This window comes from Atta cephalotes, assembly GCF_000143395.1.
Source record: "Atta cephalotes unplaced genomic scaffold scaffold00009, whole genome shotgun sequence".
Classification (NCBI taxonomy): Eukaryota; Metazoa; Arthropoda; class Insecta; order Hymenoptera; family Formicidae; genus Atta; species Atta cephalotes.
The window spans coordinates 976,964-991,552 of NW_012130073.1; the positions used below are offsets into that span (position 1 = coordinate 976,964).

Genomic DNA, 14,589 nt, shown 5'->3' on the forward strand with positions numbered 1-14,589 from the left:
TTATATGTAAATTATACGATTAGGGATAAACGTGAGAATTTATAATAAGTCTTAGACATATAATAAATGTGTGCATTGATGTTATAGGTTGCTACACGAGAATATACTTATATATATATATATATATATACACACACATATATATACACACGCGCGCGCGCGCGCGTGTGTGTGTGTGTGTGTGTGTGTGTATTACGTGTATGCATGTGCATGTATGAGTTTAAGCAGGAGCACCATGTGAGTGGGAGCAAGTCTCTTTGGTCTGACTATCTGGTTTTCAGTAAATTTGCTCGCCCGACCGCACTGACGGATTACAAGGAAAGATCAGTCGGAATCTGTTAGTGGTGCTGTTAAGTGACAGAAAAGGGAGTATTTGAGAATGATTTTCGAAGAAAAAGTCTTCGTTTTAATATTCCTTGTTTATTTGTTAGGAGTACTATTATTCACGGATGCAATCAAAGTGTAAGCTGCACTTAATTTTATTACTAATGGCATGGAAAAAGAAAGAAAGGATAAAGAAATATATAAAATATATAGCACAATCACAAAAGACAAGCGCGTAATTCGCAAGGATATACAATTTCTTACAGACAAGAAAAGACAAGAACTATATACACATAATAAGATATATTATATTATATAAAATGCACATGTAATTGCATGTAATTTAGATATGATTTAGATTTGAATATAAAAATGTTTAGAAGACACTTTATCTTTTAAAAAATTTGTTTATTAAAATTTTAAGTTTATAGTTTAACAAAATTTAGTGAATATTTAAAACTCATTTTTACCTTGAAAGATAAGGCAGAGCGGTTTTTTCAACATCAAGTACTGATGGTTTTTATGAGATGTATATTTCCATAAATTTCGTAAAACCGCGCATGTCGTTATCCTTCCATTGAAAAATATCGCATCAAAACAGAAAAAAACAGAAATGTGTTAATGCTAACATGTTCGATTTTTATCCTCGTTTCTCGTCTACAAATAATGTATCTTTTTACGTAAGCTGGGCGTATACGTTTGTGCGTCCGATGTAAGGAAACGCGACATCGAGAGATAAAATCCGCTTGAATACTGTTTTTAACCTTGCAAAATTTTAGCTTTTCAAACAATTATCAGTGCATAACATTTGACCTTCTTGTAAATGCAATTGATCGATCAGTTAACGAATTATAATGTAATACCGTAAATTATACTGAAAAGAGCGAAAATTGTTTCTTTGTACGGTGCAAAAATAGTCAATTTTTCCAACAACGGGACAAAACCAACAGACTTTAACAAAAGCTATTTTGCAGCAGACTATTAATTGTTTCGTTTCATATTTGTACACTTACGGGAGTCATCAGTTTCATGTTTCATAAATAAGCATTTAATTCAATTTACTGTTCAAATAACAATATTCAAATTTAATTTTCGCAACTCTACCGTGCGCGCATGCGGGTGCCGACACATATATGCAATACATACATACGTTTTTGATTCTCATCAACTTATAAATATTGATTTGATGCTTATTTTAATATCTCAATTATCATATAGCGTTATAAGTAAATCAATTGAAAATAAAAATTCAAACAAAAAGGAAACATATTAAGAAATAGAATGCAAAATATATGTTTACATATATACAGAATGTATCTCAAAAAGCGTCCATGAACCATATAGTGCTTGGTCAAAAACTGAGTTAAAAATTTATGAATCATTTTGCAATTTTTTTTAGTCACTCCATAAATAAAATATCTAAAATCGACGCATAAGACTCATTCTGCATGCAGAACGCAAGTCGCAATATAGTGAGCTACAAGATGTATCGAAGCAGGACGTAGCGAAGTTCAATTTTTGTGTTTTGCGTCGATCAAGACGTGAACGATCAATTGTTGTCATGCAATGTCAGATTGAATGATAGATTGCCCGCTACGAATCTATGTAAACTACATAGACGCAAAAATTTTATGATCTGTGACTTACTTCCTGTGCTTTGCGTTCAACGGCTTGCATCCCAGTAGAATGAGCTTAGGACAAAAATTTTTTAAAAGAGTTTATCTTTAAGATTTCATACAGAACATTTAAAAATATCTTAACATTGTCTTATTCGTCAATTTTAACTGCTATCTGACAATCTTTAGAAACTAATATCTCGTTAATTATTGCGAAAATTGCAAAATGATTCGTCAGTTTTAGACTCAGTTTTTGACGAGGAATAATGTTAAAAGATATGCTTGATTTACGCTCCAGTCTTAACCCTGAAAGCCAATAGATACAGATTTCAGTTAGAACTAATTAGGACTGGCAACCCTATTGGCTGAATTTTAGGATTTTAGGATTAAGAGCGAAGCATAAATTAGGCATTTCCAAATTAAAGGCTAAGTTAAAAGTTAAATTAAATTGAAAGTTTTATTTAAAAACATATTTAACTAAACTAAAATAATTATTATTATAATTTGTATAATATTAGATTTTTTAACGATTAAGATTAAAAATTAGTGCAATATACAGGGTATCTCAGAAATAAGGTAGCCATATTGGGGGCGTAGAATGGGTCAAGGGGAACAAAAAAGTCATTATCATGTCACATATCATTTTGAAATATTCATAGTTTTTGAATTAAAAAAAAGGAAACGTATGTATAAGCCAATGTGCGGTGAAGTCGCGCCGCGTAAATTTATAATACGACCCATCACGTCTCACTCTCGGCAAGCATTATCACAATGTTGACAGCTTTGGACGCCATATTGGACTAAGAATTAGTAAAGATTTCAATTTCAAAATTAAATGTTTTCCGTTCTCGGTATAAGTATAAAACTCTACCTCACAGATACATATTAATGCGTATACTGGAAAAGAATTTTAAACACTGAGAAAGAATAAAGTAATTGTTACACAAAAATTATTGCGTTTAGTCAGTAAAATAGACGACTTTAAGATCGTTTTAAAGACGTCTATTTTACTGACTAAGATGATTTATAAAAATATTTTTATCTTTCAAAAGACGTCTTATAAAGACATCTTATGTCCCGATTTTAAACTTTGTGTTATCTGGACAGGTAATTATAGAAATATTTATATTGCGCAGAACAGTCTTCTTTTGCATGTCATAATACGTCACAGAAACTTAATCTTAATCGGTACACACAATTCCACAATTGAGAATGTGTAAATATGGCGATATCTTATATTAACAAAATATTTAGTGAGGATATGCAACATTGTAAATTCAAGTAGCATACAAGATAAGAATTTAATACATAGTCCGCGGCGCTCCTTTATGGATGTTTTTTATAAATGAAGTACATGTGTTCGATAGAGCACCAAATTATTTTTCGCAAGATATAATAGTTCGTATTATGTGGATCATAACAATTTTTCTCTAACAATTGTTTCGCAAAATTTGACAAAACGATACACTCGAAAATTATATTTTGAATTCATTAACTCGTGATAAGAGTAAGAACTTTTAATTGTCACGAAAGACATGTGTCATCAATAGTGATAGAAAAATTAGTTTCAATACACGTTTATCTATATTTCCGGTGTTTTAATAGATGCGTTATTCATATCGACACAAAGAGATAATGAATATACATACTTTTGACACACCCACGAAGAAACGAGATCGAGAATATTAATTCGAGTTGCTTTTTCAAAGCTAGGCGTGTCAATTGTGTGACACACGTCATTATAAATTGTCTATTGCATTTAACTTTTATAAAATCGCACTCTTTCTATCAGCGTCAAATTACACAACTGTATAAAAAAGAAATCCTAAAGGAAAAGACAATTATTTTATATATTTTTTCCGCATTCAATACAAATGTTGCTTTTATCAAATAATTATTAATATTTTGGAATGTCAGAATATTCTTGAATTTTAGGATTTTAAGAATATTTTACGAATATTTCAAGAATTATCTGGTGAATTTATAAAAAAAATGCATGTGTGCAATATACTATGACTCTAAATGTAAATTAAGTTTATATAAATAGAATAAAATTAATATTTTATAATAGAAGCGAATATATTTATTACAAGTAGATCAGGAAATTGCCCATCATTTGGTAGTTCCATGACGCAAACGGAACTTCTACAAGAACTAGCAAATGAATGTCGTTATGATAAAATGGTCAGACCACCTGGAGTAATTAATGAAACGGATCCGATCAGAATTTACACCAAAGCTTTCATTTACACAATAAGGTCCAACATGGCCAAAACTCTGGTATCTGCATAATTTTATTTATACTTAGCTATGTCTTACAGGTAATGCATAGTACATAAGCATCGTTGAGGAATGCTAATAGAAAAGAATAAACATTATATTACAGCGATTTGATGTGCATTTAATGATGCAGTTTCGATATTTGGATAAACGACTTAAATTCACGGATATAGCTCCTTATTTGTCTCAAATATACGGTGGCCAAAACGCTCATAAACTAATTTGGACGCCTACGGTGTATGTTGCGAACGAGCGTACCTCAGCAGTAATGGGAAATGGCGTCAAAGATCTACTCATCTCTATCAGTTCTTATGGCATGGTCATATTAAACACTAGGTATTTAATATTTATTCTCGACGAATTATGCGGTTAAAGTAAGGCTGGGAAGTAACGCGTTATTTATCAACACGATTATCATTTTTGTAACATATTTAGAATGACGGTAACAAATTTAGCCGTTACTTTATCATTACTTTAATTTCTTATTATTTTTATACATAGATATATCTATTTAATAGAGCGTATTATTTAATTTTAATAAAAATTTAAACATAGAAAGACATTTTGTACTTTATATCTTATTCTTGGACTGTATTCTGATAGTCACTGCCAATACCGAAAATTTGTAGTGTAGATATGTCTATGTATTAACGTAAACTATACATTTTCAATATTAGCAGTGAATACTGGAATGCATTCGAAATAACGTCAATAATGTTTAAAAAAAGTTTTATATAAATTTTTAATAAACTCTGTTTGTGAGTTACAATTTGTTTTGATAGAAATAAGCATATTTTTAAAAACAAAAATGTTATAAAGAAGAATTATCGAAGAATTTATTACTTTTTTTATTTATTATTAGATACAAGTTTAATATAAAGATATGTTTGTTGTAAGATTAGCTTAAAATTTGAATAAATAAGAATAATAACGTTCGATGATTTGTAAAGCAATATTAATATTAATATTAAAATCTTGATAACGACGAATAAACGAGCAAAAAGAGATATTAGAATAAAAATGATTTAATTATAATTAATACATAAAAATAATTCCGTAAACGTCTCAACTCACAGAGTCTTCATCAGTATGGACAATTATATTACAATTATACAATACAATTATATTAATTAAAATATTAACATTTACAGTCTAATATGTCGAAATGAGGTAACATTCTAAAAAATATCATTCATCCTCTTCAAGATTATTACAATCAAAATAGTTATTGTCACATCATATCCAGAAAAATATATAATAATTAAAATAATTCAAATTAAATCCCCGTTTGATTTTTATGTATTTTTATGTATTTATGTAACTATAATTAAATCATTTTTATTCTAATATCTCTATTTGTTTGTTTATTAATCAAGATTTTTATGTTGCTTTTAAAATTTGAAGTTTTAATATTTATTTTTAATTAATATTAATTATTAAATAATACAATTTTTTAATGTAATAGCTTACTTTAATATTATAAAAAAGTAATGTCAAAGGAATGACTCGTTACTTTCTAAGTAATGGTAATGAATTATTTTTTTAAATTAGTAACGAATAATTTTTAATAAATTAGTAACAATAATTTTTGTACAAAAGTAACAGTTGCTTTTATAAAATAATATTTCCAATCCTGTGTAAGAGATGCATCCAGATGAATTTTATTCCCAACTTTTTTTTTCATTCTACACTAATTTTCAATATAACTGGCCAACGATCGATTACTTAACGTTCGCTTAAATTTCAGATTGGAAACTACCCTGAACTGCGGTCTTCGATTAGAGAAGTTTCCATTCGACGTGCAAGAGTGTCCGCTGGTGTTTGAAAGTTGTAAGTTATCAATTTAACTACCAAAATTAAGTACCAAAATTCAGCTTATAATCAGATCAAATAAGAAATTTCTCTGTTTATTTATGTTATTCATATATGGAACTATTCCTTTAGAGATTATCGCTTATTATTAATATTTATTAATAATAATTAGACAATGATTTTTAAATTATATTATTTATATCATTATCTGAATAATTTATTATTAATTTTATTATATTTATCGTCTATTCATTATACATAATAACTTTTTGATATATAATTTTCCTATTCTACAAGTACGAAATAAATTACGTACTGTAATTATATATGTATATAAATATATATATATGTACATAGTTACACATATAAAATATAAATGTATAAAAAATACAAAATATAAAAATATAAAAAGTCTGAACAACGAAGATGTCAATAAAAAATCGACTTAAATGTAAGAAAAATGCGAAGAAACACGAGCAGAACAAATGTTTCTTTCTAAAGGGACTCACAATGTGAACGAAATGGTGCTAGACTGGGATGAAGATCCAATTGTCATCGCGGATAATTTATATCTAACGGAGTATAAACTTATGGATACGTGGGTTAATCGTTCCGGAATATCTTATACCCCATCGCAATATCATTATGGGCATTTTGGTAAAGTACAATTGATTTAAGGAATCCTAAAGTGGTCTGTTTTACCAACTCTCTATAACGCGAAATATTGCAGCAATGTTTTAATAATGCGCAATGTTATAAAAATTGCAACAATATTGTTGCAATATTGAAATATTAATATTATATTATATGGAAATATTGCAACGATATCGATAAAATATTGCAATTTTAATACTTTGTAACAAATATTGAATATATTTCTGCAATATTATAATTCAAAAGGCAAGTACATCAGAAATGAACGTGTTTTTTATAAGAAAAAAATCTAGACTATAAGAAGGCATATGCAGAATGAATTAGCGAGTATCCTGGATATTCTCAAGCTCTTTCGGATATGCTTTCTAGGTCTCTGAAATGTTTTTTTATTCATAACTTTAACGTATATGTTTTAAAATATGATGCTAAGCAATAATATTTTAGCAATTAATAAAACTGGATTAATTATTGAAATATTGCATAATATTGCTACAATATTTCTCTCAATATTTCTTTAAATATCGCATAATTCTTCTTCTTAGTCCTATTCTCCTTAGCCCTATAGTCAAACGACTTATGACTTATCTTATCTGATGATTTATCTTATATGCCTGTGCGCACGCTAATTGTACACAGTCATATGGGACCTACATTTAACGTTGATTCCAAACGAAGATTTAGAAGAGAAGTTTCTAAGGCAAATATATTACTCGGTGATTTGCCATTTCTTTTTGAGAAGAGCTACGAGCATACGAAAATCTCTCGATTCTGTCGGGAATCGAATCCGGGATCTCTAATATAGCAGACAAGTGCGCTGTCTGCTCCGCCACGCTCGTGTTTAATCGCAGAATATTGCAGCAATATTTTATTTTAGTTGATATAGGAATGCTATTACAATTTTGCAATAATGTTTTATAAAATATTGCAATCTTTCAAAGTAATATATCAATATTGTAATATTTCGCACTGTAAGGGATTGTGCGTTAGTAAGCAAGAAAGTGATATAGCGGACTAAAGTGCACAGTTGTACATTTTTTTTTATTCGATCAACGAAGATCGAATCCATTGTTTTTTTTTTAAGTAATAATATATTTTATAATATAATTAATTTTTCTTTCGCTCTTCTAAAAATACTAATAACTGATCTTTTTCTTAGAAAATCTATTTAATTCCATTATATATAAAATTTGTAAAAATATATAGAAACGTTTCGAATTCTATCAAGTCATCATCAGTATTAGCGAAACGATTATAATTACAATAATTTATAAAAAAAATATTAAACCTGAGTCTGTTAAAATTACAATATTAAGTCACGTACACTGAGACACAAATGCTATTGATTCAATTAAAGTTTTTATTACGAGTTGTCACTAACATAAGTAACTAATTCACGTATATTTTTATTGACATAAAGATTTTGATTATTGATAATCTTTTATATCAATAAAAATATACATGAATTTCATCACTTATGTTAATGATCCATAATATAGACTTTAATTCAACAGCATTTTTTTCGCATTTTTTGTAGGTATGTCAACTTTCACATAGATGTATTATCGCTCATATCTTCATCAGTTTTGTAGATCGAATTTATTGACTTGTTACTCTCTAATCGTCTCTCCAACGAAAATAATTATTCCTTTATTTGTACTATTATCAGTTCCTCTATTATTATCATGTCACAAGAAATCGTAAATTCTATTAGATATGCGTAGTTGATTACACTTTATTCTTGTTATTACAAAGAATTAAAAAATTGTACATATCCTTTTGCCACATGATGATTGTCTGAAATTTTTATTACTTTTTTTTTAAAGATTTGTTGGTGTCAAATTGATAATGAAAATCGCACTTGTAATAATTATGTGTGGGACCCGTTAAAATAGGAAGATAAAAATTTTTGGTAATCTTCCTGTGTCACTTTATAATTCAAATCATTATTTTAGCTTCTATCTCTATATATATATTAAACAGCGTATATAAAGGGAAATTCCTTGATTCCTTGAAAGAGTCAGTTCAGTATCAGACTTGCTTTTCGTGATGAAGTGAACTGCAATGTTCGCGAAATATTGGCATTTTAGTAATGGACACGCAGATAATCCGCGAAACATAACTTTTGTATAGAAAACACATGGAAGTCTCAAAAATTTTATTAAATTTTTCCACAAGAAGAGTATCGTTATTAAAATAAAACTTTCAAATTTATATCTTCCAGCGAACTGCAATGTTCGCTCAAAAAACTATCAAATTTGGCATTTTTGAAACACTGTGGAGATAATAATATCGTCCCAAAGTTCCTTCAACTCAAAGACCACTAAGAATTCGTAAATTAAAAGAACATCCTCCATAAAACTGGCCTTATCCTGACTAAAGAACGCATTCACGTCATTGAATCACAAATAATCCATAAAATCTTTAAGTTTCATCTATTCCTTCAAATTACGGAATGATATTTATTGGCAAATCTCTTAAATCATATTATATACGAACAAGCCTTGAATACACAGCGTATAGGACGGCATAGAGCATATAATTGATATGTTGATGATATATTGTTAGAGCTAAAAAAAAATCAAATAAATAAAATTTTAGAAGTTCAGTTCTTATCATGAAAGAATATAATTCATTATGGATATGAATGAGAACAATAGTATTAATTTTTTAGCTGTAAAGATGATAGCGGATAATAGAAAAATTACTTTAATTCATACAAAGAGTCTACAATTCTTTCAAATATTTAAATTTTGATTCAAGTCATTTAATCGAACATAACATAAAAAGCGTCATTGTCGGCCTTTTTGACAGAATTCTCCTACTTTCATGTTCATATTTTTATTTCCATATTTTCCAAAAACATACAATCTCTAATTTTATCAAATAATGGATATCTACTACAGCTCATTTTTGCAACTACCAATAATCGTGTCAGTGCTGTCTCACAAAAATGTTAATGAGATGAACAAGAAACAGAACACAAGTAAGGATCCACATATCTTACACTTCCTTTTTACAAAATCAGAAAAAACTTGGGATGTTGATCCCCTTAGAGCGATTCTAAAGCCGTTTGTATTACCGATTTATTAAGACTTAAACACATATGATTTACATGTCATTGAAACATCACTACACAATACTACGTCGTAATATCTATCCATGTCGTACTCACATATACGTACAAACTTTTTAACTAATTTTTTATATTAGAGGTTTAAGCCTAATTCTAAGAACACAACATTGTCTGTTCATGTAATCTCTAATCTGAACATTGTTTTATGCATACAAAGTATAAAGCTCGTATAAAACAGGTATTTATTGCGAGTCGACATCAGCAGCCGATAATGAAACTGTAACTTTCTACCTTTTTTCATTTTTGAAATAAGTTGACCATTTTGGACTACATTATTGTTTATTTTAACTATGGAAAAGAATTTTTTAATCTATATATAACAGTAGTTAGAAAAATACTTATTTGAAAAATAATCGGTAAAACAGACGACTTTAAGATCTCCTTAACGTTTGATCCAATAAAGTAATAAAAATGCTATTGAATGTAATAAAAAATATAAATACAAACTATTGAATGTAATTGTCGTTAAAATAAATGGCATAATGATTGCAGCCGGCAATTTTAGTTCGATAAATATCACATTTAAACTAGCCCGTGAAATGGGATTCTTTATGATGGATTATTACATACCATCTATATTGATTGTTGTGATTTCGTGGGTGTCTTTTTGGTTACATCAAGATGCGAGCGCACCACGAATAGTTTTAGGTAAAATATATTTGCTTTCTTCTTAACATTTCTTCTTCATTAAGTTTTTATTAACATTAAATAATAACATGTAATATATATATATATATATATATAATACTTGTATGACATTTATGCTTTTAGGCACAAATACTATTTTAGCATTTATGACACTCGCATCGAAAGTTGAAAATTCGTTACCGAAGGTCTCTTATATAAAAGCGAGTGAAATTTGGTTTTTGGGTTGTACAATATTTTTGTTTGCGGCAATGGTCGAATTTGCCTTTGTCAACACCATATATAGGAGGAAGTATGTAACATTTTTGTCAAAATTTAATTCTTACACACGCTTACAGCTTCGTTTATCATTCACTATAAATTATTTAAAGATACTGTATTATATTTGCACAGAAAAAACGTACCGTTGAAAAAAGTTAACAGCAAGTACATTCTTAAATCAACCTTGACACCACGATTGGCAAGAAAACAATTTCAGAAGAATACCACCGGTTTGGAACGATCTCGATCATGGTCGTCGTTAGACAATGCGAGTACGAACAACGATCAAGATTTCACAAGTCAGAATTATCTCACCGTACACGTGAGTCTCTAATTAAATAATAATTAAAGCAATATCTTTAACATCGTAAATAACGATTATTGAAAAATATTATTTTTGGAAAGAGATATGTAGCTTTATTTTAGTTAAAGATTATCATATTTCAAAAACTTTACAATTTTGTTTAGAATTTAGGCAATAATTTTATTGATTTTTGGGATGCCGGGGGCTAACCATAATTACCGAAAAGTGCTATTTTTTCTTAAAATTCAATATACAAATATTCTTGTAGGATTTATGCAATTACTTTGTCTAATTGTTCATTTCTGCAAAATTTGTTCTGACTTCTCTTTTATCATTACATTAATAGCAAATAATTAATAAGTATTTGTGGCTAGCTATAATTAAAATGAGTAATGAGAGAGAGAATGTTTTTTTCCTGTAATATATAAATATATATATATATATACTATATTGTATATCTGTTAATGATAGCTCATCTCAGCGGACATTTTCACGTAAACACCCGCTATAAGTGATATGCGGCCCCTATTTATCTCTTGTACTTATCTGCTGATATATTAATTGTTCTTTTTAACTTAAAAATTAAGTTCTGGACAAATTTTTGCTTAAAGTCTTAAAGGAATGATCGTCAGAATGTGCTAAGGAATATGTCCGTGCAAGGACAAGTATTTATATTGAATTATCCTTAGAATTGATCATATTTTTTGTTATTTCCAGAGTTTTCCGAGCGCGCTGAATATCCCATCAGTAAAGATAGAAGAGGATAAAGATCCAGATTATTCCGTTGGTAGCATCACAACCATCGACAGCACTCTCCCACCAGCTAAATCATTTACACGCAGACCAACTTTAGCTAAGTTACACAATTTCACAACAATGACACCTCAACAGATCGCTCAATGGATTGATAAACGCAGTAGAATAGTATTTCCTGTATCATTTATCATATTCAACATCTTATATTGGTCTTTTATATGGATCTGAAATTGCACTGTGCAATGATCAATTTTAATTGAATCTCCGTATTTGAAATCTCGAAATACAATAGTAAACTAATCTTTACGATATTGATCAAGCACAGTCACATAGAAGAAAATGATCGAGTATGATTGATTGATTTCTTACGGTTAAAGATATACCTATTGTATTTTGGGTCATAGTCCAGACAGCTAAATTTGTCTAAAACAGATTTTGTAAGACAAATTTTGTAGGCAGATTATCAGCAAAAACATAACATAAAATTTGTTGATAGTATATTTTAATTTTCTACACTTGTGACTAAATAGCAAATATAATATATACGAAGTAGCACAAGAAATACCAATCATAAGATGTAGAAATTAAAAGTGTTAAGCGTAGCAAAGTTCAACTAATACGTTCCACGAATAACGAAATTTGAAACAGCAATAATTAAGATGGAACTGAGATAAAAAAATTTATAGAAGATATTACGAGTGCAAAATTGTAATATTTTAAGAAATTTAATTGCATAATAATTTTCAGAATTACTATATAAAAATAAAGAACATGCAGAACATAAATTTACATTAATAATGCAATTGTGAACTTTATTCTCTCAAAATATATCATTTACATATAAGTGATTAAACAAATTCACGCACACAAATAAAAAATTAATATGAAATACTATGTTTAAAATACTATGTTTGTTATTACAGTTAACATATTGGGTTGTCCGGAAAGTTCGTGCCGATGTTGAAGGAAAATTGAAACGCAGAAAATTTAAATTTTAATATACATTTATTAAATTACATAAGTTAGTCGACACAAACTTTCCGGACAACCCAATACTTCTTATCAACTCCATCGATACATAATTTCTCCAAAATAAAATTAAGAAAATGAGTGCTCATGTATTTGTGCTCCTCTTCCTCTCGTTGCAGTACTATCATTTTATTCGCGTTCTCTCTCCCATCCATCGCAATCCCATATTTAACAAGTTCTATATTTGCATAATGATAAAGGACTTTTTGACTTACAATTAGTTCATACCACTCTACCTGTTTATGAGAGCTCGGAGAGTAGATCGGAGACACCCTGTATATTTCGAATAGAATTTTCCTCGGAGAAGATATTTTGGAATGTACTCTTAGTTCTGGTTTACTTTTTTCCGAGTTCTGAATTCTCTTTTTTCCTGCATTCGATTCGCAGATTCCATATTGGGGGCAATATTCGATTTTCCAAGAGTTTTTAGATCTTTCAAGATCTCGTGATCTTCCATATGATTTCCAACTTCAAAGAAGACTGAAATTGCCATTCATTTCACTTGCGTTATCTCTTTTCTCATGAGTTTTCTGTGTTGGTTTCATGGTTTATTTAATAAATTCTGACGACGATAACATTTTCATGGAAGAAAAGTATCATGGAGTCTTCTGGACGTAAGAATGGAAGAATGATTAGAAAAGAAGGAATTAAATTGTATTAATTTAACAATATCGGATTGATTTTGGAATATAAGTATCCATTTCCATTCACAATGTACACGTAAGATGCAGGCCAAGATTTTGTAAAGAACATAAAATTGTTTATTGAATACCAGTTTTACAAATATTATCACACACTTGTTGTGAATGTTTCATCTCGGAGTGGACCCTCTTATATCGCACAAGTATAAAAATTATTATTAATTTAATTATTATATAACATAAATATGAAATAGCTTTATACACTTATATAACGCATATATACGCATGATTATTTATATATATTTTACAAAGTTTTGTTTTGCATATTTTTTAATTATCTGCAGTTTACATTTTCAAAAAGAATCTGATTTCGTGCTTTGCTATACAATATATCATTTTTAATTCTAATATAATGGTAACGCCTCGTATGTTTAACTGACGTGCGCAATGTACATTTCCGAGTACTTTGAGAAAGAGAAACCTGACAAGTTCTCTTTCTAACCTCCTTCAGATAATTTTTCAGCAAAAACTATAAGTTATTGCCAATCCTTACTTGTAAGATCGTCATTTAGATGGAATATACTTATAATGTTGAATTGCGCGTTTATTAACTATCGTACGCGCGATTCATGGACTGATACCGTCTAAATGTAATCTGTAAATGGTTATAATGAACTCTTACATCTTAAAGATTACTGCTTGAAATAAATGTACAGATAACATTTTTATTTAACTTTTTGAAAATTTTCTTACCCATTTCATCAAACCACGTCTTGCTAATGATTCTCGCAATATTGTCGACTACGGAAAAACTTTCATTCGTTTCTTCCGTACAAATCGCACATCGGACAGAATTATCTTAATGTACTATCGCATCGGCAAGCAATACGCAATACTCGGAATTATAATATAAAATTATTTTCGCTGTCACTCGAAAAGCTTCAAATTCACGAAGAATCCATCACAAAATTTGACAGTGCTAAACTAATTATTTTACCGTCAACACACTACTGTGTCTCTTAAATTTAAATAATTCTTTAAAGACGATCGACTACCATATTATCTCCTTTTATTTTGCAAATTATTCGATTTTTAAACTTTTTGGCCTAATGTTTGACGTAATGTTTATTCTTC

General features: G+C 28.9%; 1 protein-coding gene across 1 annotated transcript; it reads left to right on the plus strand.

Moving 5' to 3' along the window:
- Positions 1 to 379: 379 nt before the first annotated feature.
- LOC105627439 (glycine receptor subunit alpha-3-like) lies at positions 380 to 12,013 on the plus strand. Its single transcript, XM_012208722.1, has 9 exons — positions 380 to 462; positions 4,037 to 4,220; positions 4,327 to 4,556; positions 5,968 to 6,050; positions 6,534 to 6,689; positions 10,312 to 10,467; positions 10,591 to 10,756; positions 10,858 to 11,047; positions 11,747 to 12,013. Exons 1-9 carry the CDS (start codon positions 380 to 382, stop codon positions 12,011 to 12,013), a joined length of 1,515 nt encoding a protein of 504 aa, XP_012064112.1.
- The last annotated feature ends 2,576 nt before the right edge of the window (positions 12,014 to 14,589 follow it).